Here is a 24,021-nt window from a genome sequence, read left to right as displayed (position 1 = left end):
CACCATTCCTCACACACACACACACACGCACACACATACATTCACTCTCCTCCCTCACACTCTTTCAGCCCATGTCCACCAGTCTGCTCACACACACACACACTCACATCACACTCACACACACACTCGCTCTGCTCCCTCACACACAATAATCAGCCCATGTCTACCATTCCCCTCACACACACGGTGTGTGTTTACTCTGGGATTAGTTTTATGATCCTGTGTTGATAGAAGGATGGTCATGTGTTTTTGGACTTTTTTTTCAGTTTCAGTTTGGGGTGCAGGTTTGAGTTTCAGCTTTAGAAGGGACAGCGAGCTAAAAAAAAAGTGCTTTCCCTCTCTCCCTGTTATTTTGAAAATTCTGTCGGTTTCCTGAAAACACAATCTTGTTTTCTTGAAGGGTGAAAATCTGCTGTTGTTGGGGATTGGACCAAAGTCTCAGGGGCAGCACAGGTGGAAAAGGTGGTGAAGAAAGCATATGGCATGCTTGTTTTCATTGGACGGGGCTTTGAGTATAAACGTTGCCAAATTATGTTACAGTTGTATAAAACATTGGTTAGGCCACATTTGGAATAGTGTGTCCAATTCTGGTTACCACACAACCAGAAGGACGTGGAGGCTTTGGAGAGAGTACAGAATGGATTTACCAGGACGTTGCCTGCTATGGAAGGTATTAGTTCTGAGGAGAGATTGAATAAACTGGGATTGTTCTCCCTGGAAAGATGGAGGCCGAGGGGTGACCTGAAAGAAGTTTATAAAATTGTGAAAGTTATTGATAGGGTGAACAGTTGGAAGCTTTTTCCCAGGGCAGAAAAGGCAATTCTAAGAGGGCATAAATTCAAAATAAGGGGGAAAAGGTTCAGTGATTATGAACGGGGTAAGTTTTTTTACACAGAGGATGGTGGGAGCCTGGAATGCACTGCCAAGTGAGGTGGTTAAGTTGGCCACGTTTAAGACTTTTACCTTGATAGGCATGTGAACAAACGGGGAATTGGGGGAATATAAGTTGGTCTAGATAGGACAATGTAATTGGCACAGGGTTGGAGGACCAAAGAACCTGTTCATGTGCTGTATTGTTCTTTGTATATTAGACATATTTGTTAAGGGTTATACTTTATATTGGTTGATTTGTTTCTTGCTTGTAATTGATAAAAGTTCTTGCTAATTTTCATACATATATTCACTCAAAGGGTGGTGGGTGAGTGGAATCGGCTGCCGTCGGTGGTGGTGGAGGCGAACTTGTTGGGGTCTTTTAAGAGACTTCTGGATGAGTACATGGGATTTAATGGGATTGACGGTTATAGATAGGCCTGGTAGGTAGGGATATGATGAGTGCAACTTGTGGGCTGAAGGGCCTGAGCTCCTTAGAAGGCCTTTCCAATCACACCTGAAGGGGAACAATTGATGCTTATCTTAGCCAAATTCAAGATGCAAAACTTACGATTCAGGTGGGCTCTGTAAAATCTTTGGAGTTTCTAACCTGACCCACTAAGCCATCGTCTTCCCTAGAGAGACAGAGAGAGAGAGATGGAGCACACGCACACACATGCACACACATGGTTGAGGAGAATGGTCAGTCAGAGGAAAACAGCAACAGCTACATTTTTTACACCATGGTTGGTTCTGCTGCACACAGGACAGTAACAAATGTGAGAATGCAATAGTTATAGGGGATTCAATTATAAGGGGAATAGACAGGCATTTCTGTGGCTGCAAACAAGACTCCAGGATGGTATATTGCTCCCTGGTCCTCGGGTCAAGGATGTGAAGGGCAATGCTGGTAAAAGTAGGGAACCCTGGATGACTTGGGATATTGAGGCCCTAGTTAAGAAGAAGAAGGAGGCACATGACGCACATAGGCAGCTGGGATCATTGGATCCCTTAATGAGCATAGACAGTGTAGAAATAGAGTTTAGAGAGAAATCAGGAAGGCAAAAAGGGGACATGAGATTGTCTTATCTTCCGAAGCAAAAGAGAATCCAAAGAGATACATAAAGGGCAAAAGACCTACTAGGGAGAGGGTAGGGTCTCTTAAGGATCAACAAGGTCATCTACGTGCGGATCCACAAGAGATGGGTGAGATTCTAAATAAATATTTCTCATCATATTTACTCTTGAGAAAGGCATGGATCTTAGGGAACTTGGGGAAATAAATAGTGATGCCTTGAGGAGTGTACGTATAACAGAAAAGGAGGTACTGGAAGTCTTAAAGTGCATCAAGGTAGATAAATACCCAGGACCTGATGAAGTGTTTAAGAAGGCTAGCAAGAATAATCCAGGTAATTACAGGCCATTGAGCCTTACATCAATGGTAGTGAAATTATTGGAAAGGATTCTTCGAGATAGGATTTATTCCCACCTGGAAATAAGTGTATGTATTAGTGAGAGGCAACATGGTTTTGTAAAGGGGAGGTTGTGTCCCATTAACTTGATCGAGTTTTTCAAGGAAGTGATGAAGATGGTTAATGAGGTTAGGGTAGTGATTATTGTCTACATGAACTCCAGTAAGACCTTTGACAAGGTCCCTCATGGCAGAACTGGTGCAGTAGGTGAAGTCGCATGGGTCAGAGGTGAGCTGGCTATGTGGATACAAAAGTAGCTCGGTCAAAGAAGGCAGAGGGTAGCAGTGGAAGTGTGTGTTTCTGAATGGAGGGCTGGGACAAATGGTGTTCCTTAGAGATCAGTGCGGGGACCTTTGCTATTTGTAATATATGTATAAATGATTTGGAGGAAAATGTAACTGGTTTGATTTGTAACTTTGCGGATGATGCATAAGTTGGTGGAGTTGCGAATAGTGATGAGGACAATCAGAGGATACAGCAGGATATAGATCGGTTAGAGTTTGCGATGGGGGATGGAGATGAAGAGCGGGGATGGGAAAGATGGCAGATGGAGTTTAATTCAGACAAATGTGAGGTAATGCATTTTGGAAGGTCTAATACAAATAGGAAATATGTAGTAAATGGCAGAACCATTGAGAGTATTGATAGGCAGAAGGATCTGGGCGTAGAGGTACACAGGCCACTGAAAGTGGTAACACAGGTGGAGAAAGTAATCAAGAAGGCATATAGTATGCTTGCCTTCATCGGCCGGAGCACTGAGTTTAAAAATTGGCAAGTTATGTGCAGCTTTATAGAACCTTAGTTAGGCTGCACTTGGAATATTATATTCAATTCTGGTTGCCAACTACCAGAAAGATGTAGAGAATTTGGAGGGGATACAGAAAAGATTTACCAGGATGTTGCCTAGTATGCAGGGCATTAGCTATGAGGAGAGATTGGAGAAACTTGGTTTGTTCTCACTGCAACAACGGAGGTTAAGGGGTGACCTGATAGAAGTCTACAAGATTATGAGAGACATGGACAGAATGGATAGCCAGAAGCTTTTTCCCAGAGTGGAAGAACTAAGAAGTAGAAGGCATAGGTTTAAGATGCAAGGGGCAAGGTTTAAAGGAGGTGTACGAGGCAGGTTTTTACACGGAGGGTGGTGGGTGCCTGGAACTCACTGTCGGGGGAGGTAGTGGAAGTGGATATGATAGTGACTTTTAAGGGGCATCTTGACAAATACATGAATAGGATGGGAATGGATGGATATAGTCCCCGGAAGGGTAGGGGGTTTTAGTTGAGAGGAGCTGCATGGTCACTGCAGGCCTGGAGAGCCGAAGGGCCTGTTCCTGTGCTGTAATTTTCTTTTGTTCTTTGTTCTAAGTGTATCCCAGGACACTGTGGGAGGCTAGGGAGGAAATTGCAGGTCCCCAAGCAGAGATATTTGAATCATCGATAGCCACAGATGAGGTGCCTGAAGATTGGAGGGTGGCAAATGTTGTGCCTTTGTTTAAAAAGGGCCACAGGGAAAAGCCTGGGAACTACAGGCCTCACATCTGCAGGGGGTAAGTTTTTAAAAGGTATTCTGAGAGACAGGATCTACAAGCATTTGAAGACGCAAAGACTGATTAGGGACAGGCAGCATGGCTTTGTGAGTGCAAAATTATGTCTCACAAATTTGATTGAATTATCTGAAGGAGTAACCAAGAAGGTCGATGAGAGCAATGCAGTTGATGTTGTCTACATGGACTTTAGCAACACCTCTGACACAGTACCGCATGGTAAGTTGTTGATTAAGGTTAAATCTCATGGGATCCAGGGTGAGGTAGCCAAGTGGATACAAAATTGGCTCCTTGACAAAATACAGAGGATGGCTGTGGAGGGTTGTTTTTCACACTGGAGGCCTGTGACCAGCAGTGTGCCTCAGAAATCAGTGCTGGGTCCACTGTTATTTGTCATTTTATTAATGATTTGGATGAGAATTTAGGAGGCATGGTTAGTAAGTTTGCAGATGACACCAAGATTGGTAGCATCATGGACAATGAAGAAGGTTATCGAGGATTGCAGCGGGATCTTGATCTATTGGGCCAGTGGGCTGACGAATGGCAGGTGGAGTTTAATTTAGATAAATGCAAGGTGATGCATTTTGATAGATCGAATGAAGGCAGGACTTAATCAGTTAATGATAGGGCATTGGGAAGAGTTGCAGAACAAAGAGATCGAGTGGTACACGTTCATAGCTCCTTGTAAAGGGAATCACAGGTTGGCAGAGTAGTGAAGAAGGCATTCAGCATGTTTGGTTTCATTGGTCAGAACATTAAATACAGGACATCATGTTGAAGTTGTACTTGTCATTGGTTAGACCACACCTGGAATACTGTGTACAGTTCTGATCACCCTATTATAGAAAGAATATTATTAAACTAAAATGTGTGCCAAAAAAATTTACTTAGGATGCTACAGGGACTTGATGGTTTGAATTATAAGAAGAGGCTGGATAGACTGAGACTTTTTTCTTTGGAGCGTGGGAGGCTGAGGGGTGATCTGATAGAGGTCTATAAAATAATGATGGGAATAGATCAGCTAGATAGTCGATATCTTCTCCCCAGGGTAGGGGACTCTAAAAGTAGAGGGCATAGGTTTAAAGTGAGAGTCAAGAGATACAGAAGGGTCCAGAGGGGCAATTTTTTCAGATAGAGAATGGTGAGTGTCTGGAACAAGCTGCCAAAGGTAGTAGTAGAGGTGGGTACAATTTTGTCTTTTAGATAGTGTTTAAGGGGCAGCATGGGCAACTTGGGCTGCAAACCTTTATGACTCTATGTCTCAGAGCAGTTACAGGACATTCTGGAGGGGGAGGGTGAAATAGCCAGTGGTCATGGTACACATCGGTACCAAGGACATAGGTTAAGAAAAAAGGGATGAGGTTGTAAAAGCAGAATATAGGGGATTTGGAAGAAAGTTGAGAAGTTGGACTTCAAAGATAGTGATCTCAGGATTACTACCAGTACCGCATGCTAGTCAGAGTAGAAACAGCAGGATAAATAGGATGAATGTGTAGCTGAAGAGATGATGTGACGGGGAGATTCCTAGGGCATTCAGGCTGATTTTGGGGGATGTGGGACCTCTAGAATCTAGCAGGTTGCACCTGGGCAGCTTCAGGACTGCCGCCCTAGGAGGAGTATTTGTGAAAGTTGTTGGGGAAGATTTAAACTGAAATGGCAGAGAGCGGGACCTTAGGTAAAGAGTCAGAGGAGGGAAAATCAAGGACAAGAACATTAGACAGTAAGGGGAAGAAGAAAAGTGGTAGGCAGAGAAATCAAGGGCCAAATTCAAACAGAGCCTCAGTGAAATTTTGTGGGAACAGAACCGGTAAAGCCAGAGACAAGGCTAAAAACTTTGTGCCTTAACGCGCGGAGCATTCACAATACAGTGGATGAATTAATCACACAAATAGATGTAAAAGGGTATGATATAGTCAGAATTATGGAGACACGGCCACAGGGTGAGCAGGGAAGGAAATTAAACATCCGGGTTATTCAATGTTTAGGAAGGACAGTTCAAAAAGAAAAGGAGTTGCATTGCTGGTTAAAGAGAGGAAATTAAAACCATTGTGGAATCTCAATGGGTAGAGCTGAGAGATACCAAGTGACAAAAAAATGTTAGTGGGGTTTATATATAGACCCCCAAAACGTGGTGGTGATGGTGGGGATGACATTAAGCAGAAAATTAGAGATGCATGCAGTGAAGTAACAAATGTAATTCTGGGTGACTTTAGTCTGCATTTCGAACAAAGAAGATTACAGCACAGGAACAGGCCCTTCAGCCCTGCAAGCCTGCACCGACCATGCTGCCTGACTGAATTAAAACTCCCTGCCCTTCTGGGGACCATATTCCCATCCTATTCATATATTTGTCCAGACAACCCTTAAAACTCATGATTGTACCTGCTTCCACTACCTCCCCCGGCAGCTTCTGGGCAGAGTTCTGGGCACTTACTACCCCCTGTGTAAAAAAACTTGCCTTGTACATCTCCTTTAAACCTCTGCCCTCTAGATTGATGGGGAGGGTGGGGGGGGCACGCAGGGGGTGGTGGTGGTAGTGTAGATTGGGCAAATTAAATTAGTCACAATACCTTTGAGGAGGAATTCCTGGAGTGTATATGGGATGGCTTTCTGGACCAATTCATTGAGGAACCAACCAGAGAGCAGGCCATTCTAAACTGGGTATGTGTAATGAGAAAGGAATAATTGGCAGTCAAATTGTGCAAGACCCCTTGAGACTGAGTGACTGTAACATAATAGAATTTTTCATCAAGATGGAGAGTGATGTAATTGATTCTGAGACTAGGGTCCTGAATCTTAATAAAGGAAACTACGGTGATATGAGCTGTGAGTTGGCTATGATAGAAACGTTACTTAAAGGATTGATGGTGAGTAAACAATGGCAAACATTGAAGGAGTGCATGGATGAACTGCAACAATTGTTTATTCCTGTCTGGCACAAAAGTACAACTGGAAGGATGGCCAAGACGTGGCTTACAAGGGAAATGAGAGATAGCATTGGCTCCAAGTGTGAGGCATAGAAATTGGCCAAAACAAACAACAGACCCAAGGATTTGGAGCAGTTTAGAATTCAGCAAAAGTGGACCAAGGGACTGATTAATAAGGGAAAAATAGAGTATGAGTGTGATCTTATGAGGAGCATAAAAACTGACTGTGAATCCATTATGGAAGATTTAATAGCAAAACACTTGGAAAACAGTGGCTCGATTGGACAGAGTCAGCATGGATTTATGAAAGGTAAATCATGCTTGACAAACCTCCTGGAATCCTATGAGGATGTAACTAGTAGAGTTGATGAGGGAGAGCCAATGGATGTGGTTTATTTGGACTTTCAGGAGGCTTTCGACAAAGTCCCACAGAACAGATTAGCGTGTAAAGTTAAAGCACATGGGATAGGGGATAGTATATCGAGATGCTTAGAAAACTGTTTGGTACTCAGGGAACAAAGAATAAGAACAAATGGATCTTTACGTGTGGCACGGTGGCGCAGTGGTTAGTACTGCTGCCTCATAGTGCCGGAGACCCGGGCTCAATTCCAGCCTTGGGTCCCTGTCTGTGTGGAGTTTGCATGTTCTCCCCATGTCTGTGTGGGTTTCCTCCCACAGTCCAAAGATGTGCAGGTTTGGTGGATTGTCCATGCTAAATTGCCCCCTAGTGTCCAAAGATGTTTGGGAGATTAGTGTAAGTGTGTGGGATTACAGGGATAAGGTAGGGGAGAAGGCCTGGGTAATGTACTCTGCAGAGAGTTGGTGCAGACTCGATGGGTCGAATGGCCTCTTCTATACTGTAGGGATTCTATGATTCCAAATGGCAGACAGTGACCAGTGGGATAATGCAGGAACCCCATCTATGAATTATATATACAATATATATTCATGATTTGGGTGATTGAACTAAATGTAATACCTCCATTTTTTTTATTCATTCATGGGATATGGGCATCACTGGGCGATGACACAAAGTTGGGTGGGAGGTGACTGTGAGGAGGATGCAGGGATCCTTCAATGTGATTTGGATAGGCTGAGTAGGCAAACAATTGGTGGATGCAGTACATTTTGAATAAATGTGAGGTTATCCACTCTGGTCGCAAAAATGGGGAGGCAGAATGGCTTTAAACTAAGAGGAGGATTGTGCAATGAGATCTGGGTATCCTCGTCCACCTGTTCCTGAAGGCAAGTGCGCAAGTGCAGCAGGTGGTAAAGAAGGAAACGGGATGTTTGCCTTTATAGCGAGTGGATTCGAGTGCAGGAGCAGGGATGTCTTGCTGCAATTATACAGGGTCTTAGTGCGATCACTCCCGGAATAGTGTGTCCAAGGTTTTAGTTTCTTTATCTGAGGAAGGATGTTCTTGCTATAGAGGGAGCATAGAGAAGGTTTACCAGACTGATTCCTGGGGTGGCAGGGTGGGTGTCTGAGAAGAGATTGAGTCAGTTAGGATTGTATCCGCTGGAGTTCAGAAGAATGAGAGGGATCTCATGGAAACCTATAAAATTCTAACAGGACTAGACAGGAAAGATGTTCCTGATGGTGAGAGTGTCCAGAAGCAGGACTCACAGTCTGAGGATACAGAGTAAACTGTTCAGGACAGAGATGAGGAGAAATGTCTTCACCCAGAGAGCAGTCAGCCTGTGGGATTCGCTGCCATAGAAAGTAGTTGAGGCCGAAACATTGTATGTTTTCAAGAAGCAGTTCGATAAAGCACTTGAGGCGTTGGGGATCAAAAGATATGAGGGGAAGACAGGATCAGGTTATTGAGTTGGATGAGCAACTATGATCATAATGAATTGTGGAGTAGGTTCGAAGGGCTAAATGGCCTCCTCCTGTTCCCATTTTCAATGTTTCTATGTACATTTCCCATTCCATGCACACAAATCAGCCCATGTCTATCACACGCACACACAAACACACACACACACGTAAATCAGCCCATGTCCATCTTCATACACATAAACGCCCACACAAATCAGTCCACATCCATCTACACATACTCACGCACTTGCAGATCAGCCTATGTCCATCTCCACGCACACACATACAAATCAGCCTCTGTCCATCTACACACACACATGCACATACACACATGTACTTGCAAATCAACTCATGTCCATGTCCACACATGTACACACACGTGCGCACACAAATCATCCCATTTCCATCTCTCCCCCACACATGCACACACACACAAATACGCACATGCATGCACACACGCACAAAATCACACATGCACAAACATACAGACACGCACACACACAGATGCACATACACACACACACACACACACACACACACACACAGCAGAGATATTCATGCTAAATGCTCCATATCAATGTTAAACACTTCATAGGAGGTTGGTTACCAGTGGGCTCAAGGGGGGGATCTCATAAATGAACTGTCCACTACATGGTCATCTGGAAGCATTTCAAAATGGGCAAGCTGTCAGAGACATTCTGGCCAGCCAGCACATGTTGGACTTCTAGGGAGCACCAGTCCCATGAGCAGACACACTAAGAGTTCCTTGGATTTTCTCACATCTCAGGAATGACAGCAAAAATTCAGCCCAGTGCTGATCCTGATCCATTTGTAGTGCAGCCCAATCTGATTGCCATTGCAATGAGGACAGGATCTTCACAGATGGCAAATTATCCCCACAGGAAATGTGATGATTAGATTGCAGAAATTTATTATGGAGCTTATTCATCAACACATCCATAAAACATATAGAATACTCTGTCTTAGCAAAATGACGACTCAGACCCTGCATGGACCAGCTGGCAGGGGTATTCCCAAACATCTTCAATCTCTCTTCACAACATTCTGGGGTCCCTATCTGCTTCAAGATGACTGTCATCTTGATACCTAAGAAAAATCAAACAGTATGCCTTAATGACTATCGTCCAGTGAGTCTGACATGGTTAGACATGGCATGAATCAATTTCAGTCTCCCAGATTGCCTGGATCCACTACAGTTCACTTATTGCTGCAATAGATCCACAGCAGATGCCATCTCCCTGGGCTGGCACTCAACAGTGGAACATCTAGATAACAAAGACACCTATGTCAGATTTCTATTTATTGACTACAGCTCAGCCTTCAACACCATTATTCCGATGAAACTCATCTTTAAATTCCATGGCCTGGGCCCCAGCTCCTCCTTTGTGACTGGATCCTGAACTCCCTAACTCACAGACCACGATTAGTAAGGATAGGCAACAACACCTCCTCCACGATTAGTAAGGATAGGCAACAACACCTCCTCCACGATCATCCTCAACACCGATGCGCCACAAGACTGTGTTCTCAGCCCCTTACTATAATCCTTATACACCTCTAACTGTGTGGCCAAATTCCTCTCCAACTCGATTTTTAATTTTGCTGATGACACCACGTTACTGGGTCGGATCTCAAACAATGAGGAGACAGAGTTTGGGAAAGAAATAGAGAATCTGGTGAACTGGTGCGATGACAATAGTCTCTCCCTCAATGTCAACAAAATGAAAGAGATTGTCATTGACTTCAGGAAGCGTGGTGGAGAACATGTCCCTAACTATATCAATGGAGACAAAGTAGAAATGGTCGAGGGTTTCAAGTTTTTAGGTGTCCAGATCACTAACAACATCCTGGTGCCCCTGTGCTGACACTATAGTTAAAAAGCCCACCAACATTTCTACTTTCTTAGAAGACTAAGGAAATTTGGCATGTTCGCTATGACTCTTACCAATTTTTATAGATGTGCCATAGGAAGCATGGTATGGCTCCTGCTCTGTCCAAGACTGTAAGAAAATACAAAGGTTGTGAATGAAGCCCAGTTCATTGCTCAAACCAGCCTCCCATCCACTGTCTACACTGAAAAGCAGCCAGCCTAATTAAGGACTATGTAACCTGGACATTCTCTCTTCCACCTTCTTCCATCAGGAAAGAGATACAAAAGTCTGAGGTCATGTACCAACTGACTCAAAAACAGCTTCTTCCCTGCTGCCATCAGGCTTTTGAATGGACTTACCTCCCACTGAGTTGCTTTTTCTCTACGTCCTAGCTATGGCAGTAACACTACATTCTGCACTTTCTCCTTTCCTTCTCGATGGATGGCATGCTTTGTCTATATAGCGCACAAGAAACAATATTTTTCACTGTATACTAATACACATGACAATAATAAATCAAATCAAAAACATGCTTTCCCTGTTAAGCAACCCCAGCAGAACTCAATACCTTGCACATCTCTTTATTACAAGACTGGGTGGCATGGTGGCACAGTGGTTAGCTCTGCTGTCTCACCTTGGGTCATTGTCTGTGTGGAGTCGGCACGTTGTCCCCAGGTCTGCATGGGTTTCCTCTTGGTGCTCCGGTTTGTTCCTGCAGTCTGAAAGACGTGCTGGTTAGGTGCATTGCCCATGCTAAATTCTCCCTCAATGTACCCGAACAGGCGCTGGAGTGTGGTGACTGGGGAATTTTCACAATAACTTCATTGCAGTGTTAACGTAAGCCTAATTGTGACACTAACAAAATAAACTTATAGACATTCATTGCAAATTTATAAAATGTTCAGCTATTGAAGAAACTGCTATCAACATTGACATTAAAATATAACGGGAAGGCTGCAGGCTAAATGATATTGAACTTTATATATTATTTACAAAAGTTCTTTTGCAATGTTTTGGAGCTGCGGTGCACTTTCTGGTTTGATTAACCGAATAAATCACTTTCCCAAATCTTCAGCAGAAATGAAGAACAACGTGAAACAGGATTCGATAATGCCCCTTTACCCAAAGTCAGATTACCCCTGTTTTGAGGATAATTACACTAATTAATACTTATTGAATTTCCCCATTCTCCATAAGATTGTTATAAAATGTATATTATAAAATAAGCTAATTTAAGCTTATTGCGCACATGTTGAATAAATGTTATCCTTCCATCAATTTGGGACAGAATTCATCCCCAATGTGGTAGGACGGGCACATTCCAATATTTGATAAAGAATTTGAATTGGACTCAGGCTGTGCCAATCTCACTTGCCCAAGTTATGCTTTGAAAGGGAAACCAGAACACTTAAACAGCTTCATCCAGCTCAACAGAAGAAAGAGCAAAAACCTGACCATCCCAGACTACTAGGAAACAGTGGCAGAGAGTAACCATTCAGTTGTATTCTTGATAAGTTCTGCGGGATAGTGCACTCTCTGCCAATGTCATGAGAGAGGACATAGATTTCAAGGCCAGTGTTTCTTTTGAGGAAGAAAATTCATTTTATCGTGAAGTCGCTTAACTGCCACCAAATTTCAGCTCAGCCAAGGCCCAGTGGAGAGGGAGAGGCTGCATGATGTGCCCAGCAAACTGCTGAAAAACAAGCTGGCATGAAAATATCAAGTTGATATTTGTTTTGCTGAGGTTCCTTTGTTTTTATTGTTGTCTCTTGTTTGGATCTCATTAAAAATTTATTAGAGAAAGCTTCTGGTTTGATTGACACCTGGGACAACTCATGTCATTCCGATTGCAGAGCAAAGGGCAAACTGGGTGAACCTGGGGATTTCTCATCGTGTGTTCGACAGTACAGTATTCTGTTCAAGAGACAGTATTATGTTTGACTGAGAGAATAGTATTGTGTTTGATTGAGAATACAGTATTGTATTTGATTCAGAGTCCAGTATTGTGTTTGAGAGTACAGTATTGTGTTTGACTGAGAATATAGTATTGTGTTTGATTGAGAATACAGTATTGTGTTTGATTCAGAGTGCAGTATTGTGCTTGACTGAGAGTCCAGTATTGTGTTTGAGAGTCCAGTATTGTGTTTGATTGAGAGTACAGTATTGTGTTTGAGTGTGCAGTATTGTGTTTGATTGGGGGTAAAATATTGTGTTTGATTGAGAGTAGAGTATTGTGTTTGAGAGTTCAGTATTGTGTTTGATTGAGTGCACAGTATTATGTTTGAGAGTTCAATATTGTGTTTGATTGAGGGAACAGTATTGTATTTGAGTGTACAGTATTGTGTTTGAAGCTTCAGTATTGTGTTTGAAAGTACAGTATTGTGTTTGATTGAGAATGCAGTATTGTGTTTGCGAGTACAGTATTGTGTTTGACAATATTGTGTTTGTGAGTACAGTATTGTGTTTAATTGAGAATGCAGTATTGTGTTTGAGAGTACAGTATTGTGTTCAAGAGTACAATATTGTGTTTGATTGAGAATGCAGTATTGTGTTCGAGAGTACAGTACTGTATTTGACAATATTGTGTTTGTAAGTACAGTATTGTGTTTGATTGAGAATGCAGTATTGTGTTCGTGAGTACAGTATTGTGTTTGATTGAGAATGCAGTATTGTGTTCGAGAGTTCAGTATTGTGTTTGAGAGTTCAGTATTGCGTTTGAGAGTTCAGTATTGTATTTGATTGAGTACAGTATTGTGTTTGAGAGTGCAGTGTTGTGTTTGGTTAGGTGTACAGTATTGAGTTTGATTGACAGTACAGTATTATGTTTGGTTGAGAGTGCAATATTGTGTTTGAGAGTGCATAATCGTATTTGACTGGGAGTATATAATTGTGTTTGACTGAATACAGTATTGTTTTTGATTCAGAGTGCAGTATTATGTTTGATTCAGAGTGCAGTATTGTTGTTGATTCAGAGAACAGTATTGTGTTTCTTTGAGAGTTCAGTATTGTGTTTGAGAGTTCAGTATTGTGTTTGAGAGTGCAGTATTGAGTTAGATTGCTAGTACAGTGTTGTGTTTGATTGCGTGTACAGTATTGTGTTTGACAGTTCAGTATTGTGTTTGAAAATACAGTATTGTGTTTAATTGAGAATGAAGTATTGTGTTTGAGAGTACAATATTGTGTTTGATTGGGAGTACAATATTGTATTTGAGAGTACAGTATTGTGTTTGATTAAGTACAGTATTGTGATTGAGTGCAATACTTTGAGAGTGCAGTATTGTTTGACAGTGCAGTATTGTGTTTGTTTGGGAGTACAGTATTATGTTTGATTGAGAGTACAGTATTATGTTTGATTAGGATACAGTATTGTGTTTGAGAGTTCAGTATTGTATTTGATTGAGGGTACAGTATTGTGTTTGAGAGTTCTGTATTGTAATTGATTGAGAGTACAGTATTGTGTTTGATTGCACGTGTAGTATTGTTTGAGAGTGCCGTATTGTGCTTGATTGAGTGTACTGTATTGTGATTGAGAGTACAATATTGTGTTTGATTGAGAGTACAGTATTGTCTTTGAGAGTGCAGTATTGTGATACAGTACAGTGTGAGACTGCAGTCAGCAACTAAGATGTAAAAAGACAGCATTTCTTACAACTGGACAATACGAAATCCCATTGGAAAGATATGAAGTAGTCTCAAATCCTGATGGAACTGGAATTGTGACTGTGTACACCCAGAATTCAAACATCACCCTGGTAAATTGTACAATTAAATTCAATAAAGTTGGTAATTTCTATTCAAGTCACTATGAACGTTGCCAAACAATTTCTTCTACCCCCGCCCCCGCGCCCCCCACCCCACTTTACAGCTTCACCACCACCCTGTCTGCTCTGGTCTACATGTGACTCCAGTCGCATTGTGTGTTTGGCACAATGCTCTCTGAGATAACAAGGCTGGACAATTAATACCGCCTTGCCACTGCCATTCATGTCTCAGGAATGACTTGTACAAACACCAGGGTGGATAGAAACCCTGCAGAGAAACCAAATTCTACAGGGTGCTTCCCAATCCTGAGTTAGAGTGAGGGGAATTCCCAATCCTGAGTTAGAGTGAGGGGAATTCCCAATCCGGGGTTAGAGTGAGGAGAATTCCCAATCCGGTTAGAGTGAGGGGAATTCCCAATCCGGGGTTAGAGTGAGGGGAATTCCCGATCCGGGGTTAGAGTGAGGGGAATTCTCAATCCTGGGTTAGAATGAGGGGAATTCCCAATCCTGGGTTGGAGTGAGAGGAATTCTCAATCCTGGGTTAGAGTGAGGGGAATTCCCGACCCGGGGTTGGAGTGAGGGGAATTCCCAATCCTGGGTTAGAATGAGGGGAATTCCCAATCCTGGGTTGGAGTGAGAGGAATTCTCAATCCTGGGTTAGAGTGAGGGGAATTCCCGACCCGGGGTTGGAGTGAGGGGAATTCCCAATCCTGGGTTAGAGTGAGGGGAATTCCCAACCCGGGGTTAGAATGAGGGGAATTCCCGATCCAGGGTTAGAGTGAGGGGAATTCCCGATCCAGGGTTGGAGTGAGGGGAATTCCCAACCCGGGGTTAGAGTGAGGGGAATTCCAAATCCTGGTTAGAGTGAGGGGAATTCCCAGCCCGGGGTTAGAGTGAGGGGAATTCCCGATCCAGGGTTAGAGTGAGGGGAATTCCCAATCCTGGTTAGAGTGAGGGGAATTCCCGATCCAGGGTTAGAGTGAGGGGAATTCCCAACCCTGGGTTAGAGTGAGGGGAATTCCCAACCCGGGGTTAGAGTGAGGGGAATTCCCAATCCGGGGTTAGAGTGAGGGGAATTCCCAACCCGGGGTTAGAGTGAGGGGAATTCCCAATCCTGGGTTAGAGTGAAGGGAATTCCCAACCCGGGGTTAGAGTGAGGGGAATTCCCAATCCTGGGTTAGAGTGAGGGGAATTCCCGATCCGGGGTTAGAGTGAGGGGAATTCCCAATCCGGGGTTAGAGTGAGGGGAATTCCCAATCCGGGGTTAGAGTGAGGGGAATTCCCAATCCGGGGTTAGAGTGAGGGGAATTCCCAATCCTCGGTTGGAGTGAGAGGAATTCTCAATCCTGGGTTAGAGTGAGGGGAATTCCCAATCCTGGGTTAGAGTGAGGGGAATTCCCAATCCTGGGTTAGAGTGAGGGGAATTCCCAATCCGGGGTTAGAGTGAGGGGAATTCCCAATCCGGGGTTAGAGTGAGGGGAATTCCCAATCCGGGGTTAGAGTGAGGGGAATTCCCAATCCGGGGTTAGAGTGAGGGGAATTCCCAACCCGGGGTTAGAGTGAGGGGAATTCCCAACCCGGGGTTAGAGTGAGGGGAATTCCCAACCCGGGGTTAGAGTGAGGGGAATTCCCGATCCTGGGTTAGAGTGAGGGGAATTCCCAATGCTGGGTTAGAGTGAGGGGAATTCCCAATCCGGGGTTAGAGTGAGGGGAATTCTCAATCCTGGGTTAGAGTGAGGGGAATTCCCAATCCGGGGTTAGAGTGAGGGGAATTCCCAATGCTGGGTTAGAGTGAGGAGAATTCCCAATCCGGGGTTAGAGTGAGGGGAATTCTCAATCCTGGGTTAGAGTGAGGGGAATTCTCAATCCTGGGTTAGAGTGAGGGGAATTCCCAATCCTGGGTTAGAGTGAGAGGAATTCTCAATCCGGGGTTAGAGTGAGGGGAATTCCCAATCCAGGGTTAGAGTCAGGGGAATTCCCAATCCGGGGTTAGAGTGAGAGGAATTCTCAATCCGGGGTTAGAGTGAGGGGAATTCCCAATCCTGGGTTAGAGTCAGGGGAATTCCCAATCCGGGGTTAGAGTGAGGGGAATTCCCGACCCGGGGTTAGAGTGAGGGGAATTCCCAACCCGGGGTTAGAGTGAGGGGAATTCCCAACCCGGGGTTAGAGTGAGGGGAATTCCCAATCCTGGGTTAGAGTGAAGGGAATTCCCAACCCGGGGTTAGAGTGAGGGGAATTCCCAACCCGGGGTTAGAGTGAGGGGAATTCCCGATCCTGGGTTAGAGTGAGGGGAATTCCCAATGCTGGGTTAGAGTGAGGGGAATTCCCAATCCGGGGTTAGAGTGAGGGGAATTCTCAATCCTGGGTTAGAGTGAGGGGAATTCCCAATCCGGGGTTAGAGTGAGGGGAATTCCCAATGCTGGGTTAGAGTGAGGAGAATTCCCAATCCGGGGTTAGAGTGAGGGGAATTCTCAATCCTGGGTTAGAGTGAGGGGAATTCCCAATCCTGGGTTAGAGTGAGGGGAATTCCCAATCCGGGGTTAGAGTGAGGGGAATTCCCAATCCGGGGTTAGAGTGAGGGGAATTCCCAATCCTGGGTTAGAGTGAGAGGAATTCTCAATCCGGGGTTAGAGTGAGGGGAATTCCCAATCCAGGGTTAGAGTCAGGGGAATTCCCAATCCGGGGTTAGAGTGAGAGGAATTCTCAATCCGGGGTTAGAGTGAGGGGAATTCTCAATCCAGGGTTAGAGTGAGGGGAATTCCCAATCCTGGGTTAGAGTCAGGGGAATTCCCAATCCGGGGTTAGAGTGAGGGGAATTCCCAATCCTGGGTTAGAGTGAGGGGAATTCCCGACCCGGGGTTAGAGTGAGGGGAATTCCCAACCCGGGGTTAGAGTGAGGGGAATTCCCAACCCGGGGTTAGAGTGAGAGGAATTCTCAATCCGGGGTTAGAGTGAGGGGAATTCCCAATCCTGGGTTAGAGTGAGGGGAATTCCCAATCCTGGGTTAGAGTGAGGGGAATTCCCAACCCGGGGTTAGAGTGAGGGGAATTCTCAATCCTGGGTTAGAGTGAGAGGAATTCTCAATCCGGGGTTAGAGTGAGGGGAATTCCCAATCCTGGGTTAGAGTGAGGGGAATTCCCAATCCTGGGTTAGAGTGAGGGGAATTCCCAATCCGGGATTAGAGTGAGGGGAATTCCCAATCCTGGGTTAGAGTGAGGGGAATTCCCAATCCTGGGTTAGAGTGAGGGGAATTCCCAATCCTGGGTTAGAGTGAGGGGAATTCCCAATCCTGGGTTAGAGTGAGGGGAATTCTCAATCCTGGGTTAGAGTGAGAGGAATTCTCAATCCGGGGTTAGAGTGAGGGGAATTCCCAATCCTGGGTTAGAGTGAGGGGAATTCCCAATCCAGGGTTAGAGTGAGAGGAATTCTCAATCCGGGGTTAGAGTGAGGGGAATTCCCAATCCTGGGTTAGAGTGAGGGGAATGCTATCTGTAACCTCGGGGAGCGGGGACTAAACCAGGTAGAAACATTTTTGCTCATTTGGAAGGACACCAGTTCAGTGCCTTTAACACTATCCCATTGTGCATGTCTGATGTTTGGTATGTGTGTGTATATGTATGTGTGTGTGTGTGCGTGTGTGTGTATGAACGTGTGTACGTATGCATGTGTGTGCATGTCTGTATGTGTGTGTGTATGTGTGTGCATGTATGTGTGAGTAAGTATATGTTTGTATGTATATCTATGTGTGTGTACATATGTGTGTATATGTATGTGTGTGTGTGAGAGAGATGTTTGGTATATGTGTATGTGTGTATCTGTGTCAGTATGTGTGTATCTGTGTGAGTGTGTACACCAGAACATCAGAATGAGCAGCAGCATTGGACCATTCGGACCCTGGAGAAAGCTGTGCTATACTTATGTGTGTACATAACTGTGTGGAGGGTCACATTGCGGGGTGAAGGAGAGAAGGTGGAACATCTAATTCAAAACTTGTCGTTCTATCGGCATCAAACTTTACATGTCGGGAATTGATTCCAGTGTGAAGTAGAAAGATGTTGTTAATGTGTGGAAGAGAAACAAATTTATTAACACATTGGAATGCTGACCAGCCGAGCATCTTGTTCACATGGCGGAATAGTGCGGAACACTAACCCATTCATTCAAATTAAAACATTTTAAAAAAAGAGCTACAGAGTTAGCTAGCCCACATTAACAGCCCAGAGCTCCCAGTTTGATGCGATGTTCCCAGAATGATAAATATGTCAGTATAAAGATACAGAACAAAGCGGTGTCATCTGTTGATGTAAAAACCTTAGAAGATAATCTTAAACAGCCAGCTACACACACGCACTTAAACCCAGCAATCCAAACTCACCAACTAGATAGTATTGCACACAGACAGAGACTGAGACATAAGTGGACACACATACAGACACAAGTGGACACACACAGAGACACAAGTGGACACACACATACACACACATAGATGGAAACTGACACACAGATAGATACACACAGATACACACAAGCTCAGCTGGATACACAGGCGGATAGACAGATACGCATACACATACAGACACACACACAGACACACATAGGTACACATACAGACACACAAAGATACAGACACAGACAAACACATACACAGATACACACGAAGGCACATAAAAGGCGGGTTGTTATTTCCAGTTAATTAGCGGCTGCCTGGTCCCACAACCAGACTTTCTCTCCCCCTCTCCCAGACTCTCCCCCGGGTGCCCAATCTCTCCCAGCTCATCTGCAGCTTTCATCCTGCTCCACCTGTACAGCTTCTCTCCCTCTTCTCTCCCCTGCCTTTCTCTTCCCTGTCTCTCTCTCCCCCTGTGTGTGAGTGTGTGTGTGTGTGTGTGTACCAGTTCATCTTCCTTCACAACCTCCCTCCCTTTGGTTCCCCCCTCCTCCTCCTGTCCGTCTGGGCTGCACTTTGCAGAGAGATTCCCCCTCCTCCCCACTCCCCCTGTACAAGTGAGGCAGGGTGAAGCGTGTGTGTGGGATGTTCATGCGGAGTGTGGGGGGCTAGGCTGTGAGGAGCAGACACCCCCTCAGCACAAAGAGCTGGAAATAAGGTAAGAAATACCAAGAGAGGGAGGGAGAAGTAATCTCTTAAAAATGGCGAGTTGGATATAAAAGCCTGTGTGTGAGCGAGAGGCAGATGCTGAGAGAGGTTGAGGCTGTGGGATGCTTTGTGAACTGGTTGGATATTTGGCAGGACTGTCTGTGTCGGGCAGGGGGGTGGGGGAGTGGGAATTGGACGTCATGGTTTTGGGTGGGGGGGGGTGTGCTGGGGAAGGAGAGATGGAGAGGGATGTGTGATTCACATCACGGCTATTGCTTTGCTCTCTCTCTCTCCCGACAGCTTTCCCCGGCAGCAGCAGCAGCAGCAGCAGAGAGGCAGCCACAGAGACAGCCAGACTCCCAGCTCAGGGGGCTCCACACCGACTACTGGGCACCCTCCACTCCCAGAGCCCACACCGCCCTGGATTGTGATTGCTCGCCTCATCTCCCTCTTCCCAAAGCTCGCTTAGGAATCACACATCCAAACTGGGATCTATGAGCGGAAAAGTCACCAAACCAAAGGAAGAAAAGGATGCCGGCAAAGGTAAGGCAGAGTTCCTTCCATGGGAAAGCGGGCTGGACTGTTCTGGGATTGCACTGTGCCCCTCGGGATGGAGAGTGGCGTTGTCTGGGTGCTGGGGAAGAGATGGAGAGGGGGTGTCCTGTATCCGAACATTGCCCCCGCTCGGGGAGCCAGCCGGTGCTGAATCCCTCCCCAAGCGCTCTATCTCAGCCACTGGATGTTTGCTTGGTTCACCATCCCGGTGCTGAGTATTGCTATGGTGACAGGGCTTTACTTAGAGAGGGGAGAGAGTCCGGGCTGATCCGGAGGACAACAAAGGAAGGTGTTTGTATCCAGAATCTGATGTTTGAGGTCAGTTGCCGCAGGCACCAGGGCGCTGGATCCGCATCTGAGAAACTAAACGCCAGAATAATGCTTAAAAAAAAAGACCTGGACTGCAACACAAAGACTTTCCCTTCAAGTTTCCCTGCTTCCTCTCCTGGTGGACAACGTGATAGACATAAGCTGGTTCACTTCTCAAACTGGCTTCTTGAAGAGGCTGTGCTACCCCCCCTCCCCCCCGCTTCTGTGGCCACAGGGGTGCGTTGGAATGAACAGAGCTCCTTCCCCCTTCAATTGGTTGTTAATTTCACATGGAGGTTTGGGATGGGTTTTCTTTGCAGAATAGAATCAGCTTCAAGCCACGGTTATACAGGATGTAAGTCTGGATTCAGGTATTAAGCTGACTCTATAGGTGTAAGTGAGCTGGACACCGGGCTTCATGGACATTCATTCAGCTGGTTTACAAAGTGCTGGATATGCAGTGGGCCATCCATCGCACCCATCGTACTATCTTTCTAACTCACCTGCCGTTTACTGTACAGCTGGGACTCTGGGGATGTTAACTCCTGGGAGACCTCTTCCTTTAGTGTCTGCAGCATCACCCACAATAATTCTGCTCGAAACTTCTGAGACAAAGTGCAGCACAGTACTGGCTCCGGCCCACAGCAAAGCTTGTGGACATTTGCAGTTTAAAGTCGGCTAGGAGCAATCTTTTCCCACTAGGAATGGTCAGAGTAGGCTGGAGGCTTCACGTCTAACTTTCCCTGGAGTTTCAATGAGGTGGCAATGCAGACTGTATTGACAGCAGTTTGCATATGAATTTAATATTTGGTCTGCTTTAATAAAATATGTTTGCAGAATAGAACAGAGGGATTAAAAGTGTCTGAACTCATTCTCTCAGTGATGACCCAATTGTCCAGTTGAAGCCAGATTGATCCACCCAGGACCACTATTAATATTTCCCACAGGACATAGAGGCATTGAGTTGAAGCTGAGATGAATGGTCAGAATTATGGAGTCTTGCAAACAAATATGACATCATGGTTAATATTGTGCAACCTAAACTGTTGCAAAGCTGAGAACAAACTTCAACTGATAGAACTGGTCAAACTGTGGGTGATGGAAGGTCATCAAATATCTCTATTAGAAGATTGGTGAGAGGAGTTTGTGTTTGTTTAAGCATTTGTACATTGCTCATGACCATATCTAAGCTGGTGTTAAGTCCACACCATGTACAATAACAAACTAACAACCTGATGAGACAACTTTCTAGATGGAATTTTCTAGAAGTAGCCAATGTGAATTTTCAAAATCAATCACAACGTGGTTAGCAATACAGATTTCTCCATGAAGAAATTGTGTTCTTTGTTTATTTACATGTATTTATTATTAAACTTTGAATCAGTAACAACGTACAGCATATAAATGTTTGTCTGAACTCTTGTTTATTTGTCTTCCATTCGCAGATTTTCTGCAGGTCCGTTCTCCAATGATCAGTAAAGCAAATTGTGTGTCTGTCTTAGATGTAGTCAGTGAAGCTATTCTTAGTAAGAATTTCCCTGACTAGCAATGTAAACTCATCCATAAATACGCATTGTACCATCTTATTTCTGTTACTTCTACTGCAATCATCATCTGCTCCAAGCAAATGCGCCTTAGACAACACAGACTATTTATAGAGAGATAAAAATAAGGCTTTCTCAGCCATTCCACAATATTTAAGAATTTGATTAGACTCGTACTGTTTACATTTCTCTCTTTTCTCTTTGTTTTCCTCATTCCCTCCCTCCAAATTCATCCTTCCTTATGTCCTTGCGTTTTCTTTTTTCCCTCTCCTAGCTATCTTTTCTCTCTTTCTGTCACATAAATATGAATCGTATGTCTACTGATTTCAGAACATTCACCATATTTTGAGTAATATACTACAGTCCCTAATACCCAGGGTGAGAGAGAGCAGCAGTGCGTGAGGTGGAACTTGAACCTCCGCTGAGATTCTGCTCCAGTGGGACGAGACTGTTAAATATGAATGGGATATTGGGAGGTCAGGGTTGGAGTGAGTCTCGGGTCCCGCCAATATCTAGTGAACTATATACTGTGGAATGATCCTTGGGAAATTTTTACCTTAGAATGGCTTAGTGGAACCTGAAACAATTCAAGTCTACTGGAGATTTGCAGATTTTAGCCACTCACTCAATCTGAGTAGGATTGGTTACCTCTCTTAGATGTAGTAGGTTCAACCTTTTCAGCTCATATTTCTGGAGAACTCCACTCTGCCTTGCCCCTCCCTTTCTCTGTAACCCCTTCCAGCTCTCCAGCCATCCAACATCCCTGCACTACTCTAATTCTGGTCTCTTTACACTGATTTCAATTATGTTACTATTCCTGGCCATGCCTTCAGTTGCCTTCAAGTCTGGAGTTCCCTCAAGATAACTCGCTGCCCAGCGACATGTCTTTCAGTCTTTAAGACATTTCCTATAACCTACCTCTTTGACCAATGTTTTGATCACCTGACATAATTTATACAATCACAGGTTTCGGTGCCGTGTGAGTACACACCTGTGCAGCATCTTGGGATATTTTGTTTGGTTACAGGTGCTTTATCAATGCAAGCTGTTGTTGTAGATGTTCTAATTGATTTCAATCTTATTGTCATCACATCCATTTCATTTCAGTAATCGTTTGAAATTTGTGAAAGATTTTAAAGGTGCCTCAACTTCCTAACCATCTCTGTTTGATTTTGTTTGAAACATTAAAGTAGAAATTGTACAATTATGAAATTAAAGAAGGAATTATTTTGACACATTGTGAGAATGTGACCTCATGGAAAGAGCTCTGCAATTAGTCTCACTCCACCGATATCTCCATGCACGACCTTTTCAAGTATTTATCCAAATCATCAGTGTATTCCAGATCATAACAAGCCAGGTTTTAGTTCCTCGAGAAATAGAAAGAATCTTCACATAATTAACAAAGTGAGAGTCTGATTGCAGGCAGCATTTGTGGAGGCAACAAACAGGTTAATATTTTAAATGTGGACCTATACCCAATTTGCTATAGAAGGGGCATACGGACATGAAACATTAATGGTGGTTCTCTCCACAGATGCTACCAGACCTGCTGAGTTTATCCAGCATCTTCTGTTTCTATTTCAGATTTCCAGCATCCACAGTATTTTGCTTTTATTTCATCAACTTATTTTCCTCTTCACAGATATTGAGAACGCTTGCACACTTCTACTGAGTTCCTGTATTCTTACGGTGATCATTCACATCCCCAGCCCAATAGACACTTAATGGAATGAGTTTCCCTCATGCTCTAAAACATAATGACTGGCACGCCTCAAGAGATTGCAAGATCTCATTTCACAATCTAGCTGGAAGTATAATTGTGGATTACAATGACTACACTTCAAAATTGCAATGATTGTGAAATGCAAGTCCCTTTTCCATTAGAAAGAAGGTGCTGAGAGTTGGATTATAGGAAGGTACTGGGCGTGTAATAAAAGGAAGGATGGGGAAAGTCTATGTCAGCTGTGAAGCAATGGCAGAAATAAGTCGAGCAGAAAGGGCAAAGGAGCTTTGGAATGCCAAATGTTAATGAGGTGTTGAAGGCAGCTTTTAGGGGAGCTGATTAGGATTGTGATGAAAGAGGGGCCAGAGTGGGGTTCCAGGCAGACCATGTGTGGGAATATTTGTTGCAGCCCATACTTGGGCTGAGAGCATCACATGCAATGCTGGTATTTATTGTTCATATTCTAGCTGCCCTGAAAGGGTGATGGTGGAGCTTCTTCTTGAA

The 24,021-nt window shown here is 44.4% G+C and overlaps 1 protein-coding gene across 3 annotated transcripts in view; it reads left to right on the top strand.

Annotated features, from left to right (window-relative positions):
- The window catches only part of fgf13a (fibroblast growth factor 13a), a 494,238-nt gene that overhangs the window by 1,820 nt on the left and 468,397 nt on the right, over nucleotides 1-24,021 (top strand). For 2 of the 3 annotated variants that reach the window (XM_080187791.1, XM_080187794.1), the window contains exon 2: nucleotides 19,684-19,926. In XM_080187791.1, the coding sequence (XP_080043917.1) occupies nucleotides 19,878-19,926 (49 nt within the window). In that variant the 5' untranslated portion in view covers nucleotides 19,684-19,877. Of the gene's footprint in view, nucleotides 1-19,293; nucleotides 19,394-19,683; nucleotides 19,927-24,021 lie in introns of those variants that run through there. The other variant, XM_080187792.1, reaches the window with a different exon arrangement.

The sequence above is a fragment of the Carcharhinus amblyrhynchos genome, chromosome 4, assembly GCF_965287045.1.
Source record: "Carcharhinus amblyrhynchos chromosome 4, sCarAmb.v2.hapA, whole genome shotgun sequence".
Classification (NCBI taxonomy): domain Eukaryota; kingdom Metazoa; phylum Chordata; class Chondrichthyes; order Carcharhiniformes; family Carcharhinidae; genus Carcharhinus; species Carcharhinus amblyrhynchos.
This window is presented reverse-complemented; position numbering and strand designations above follow the sequence as displayed.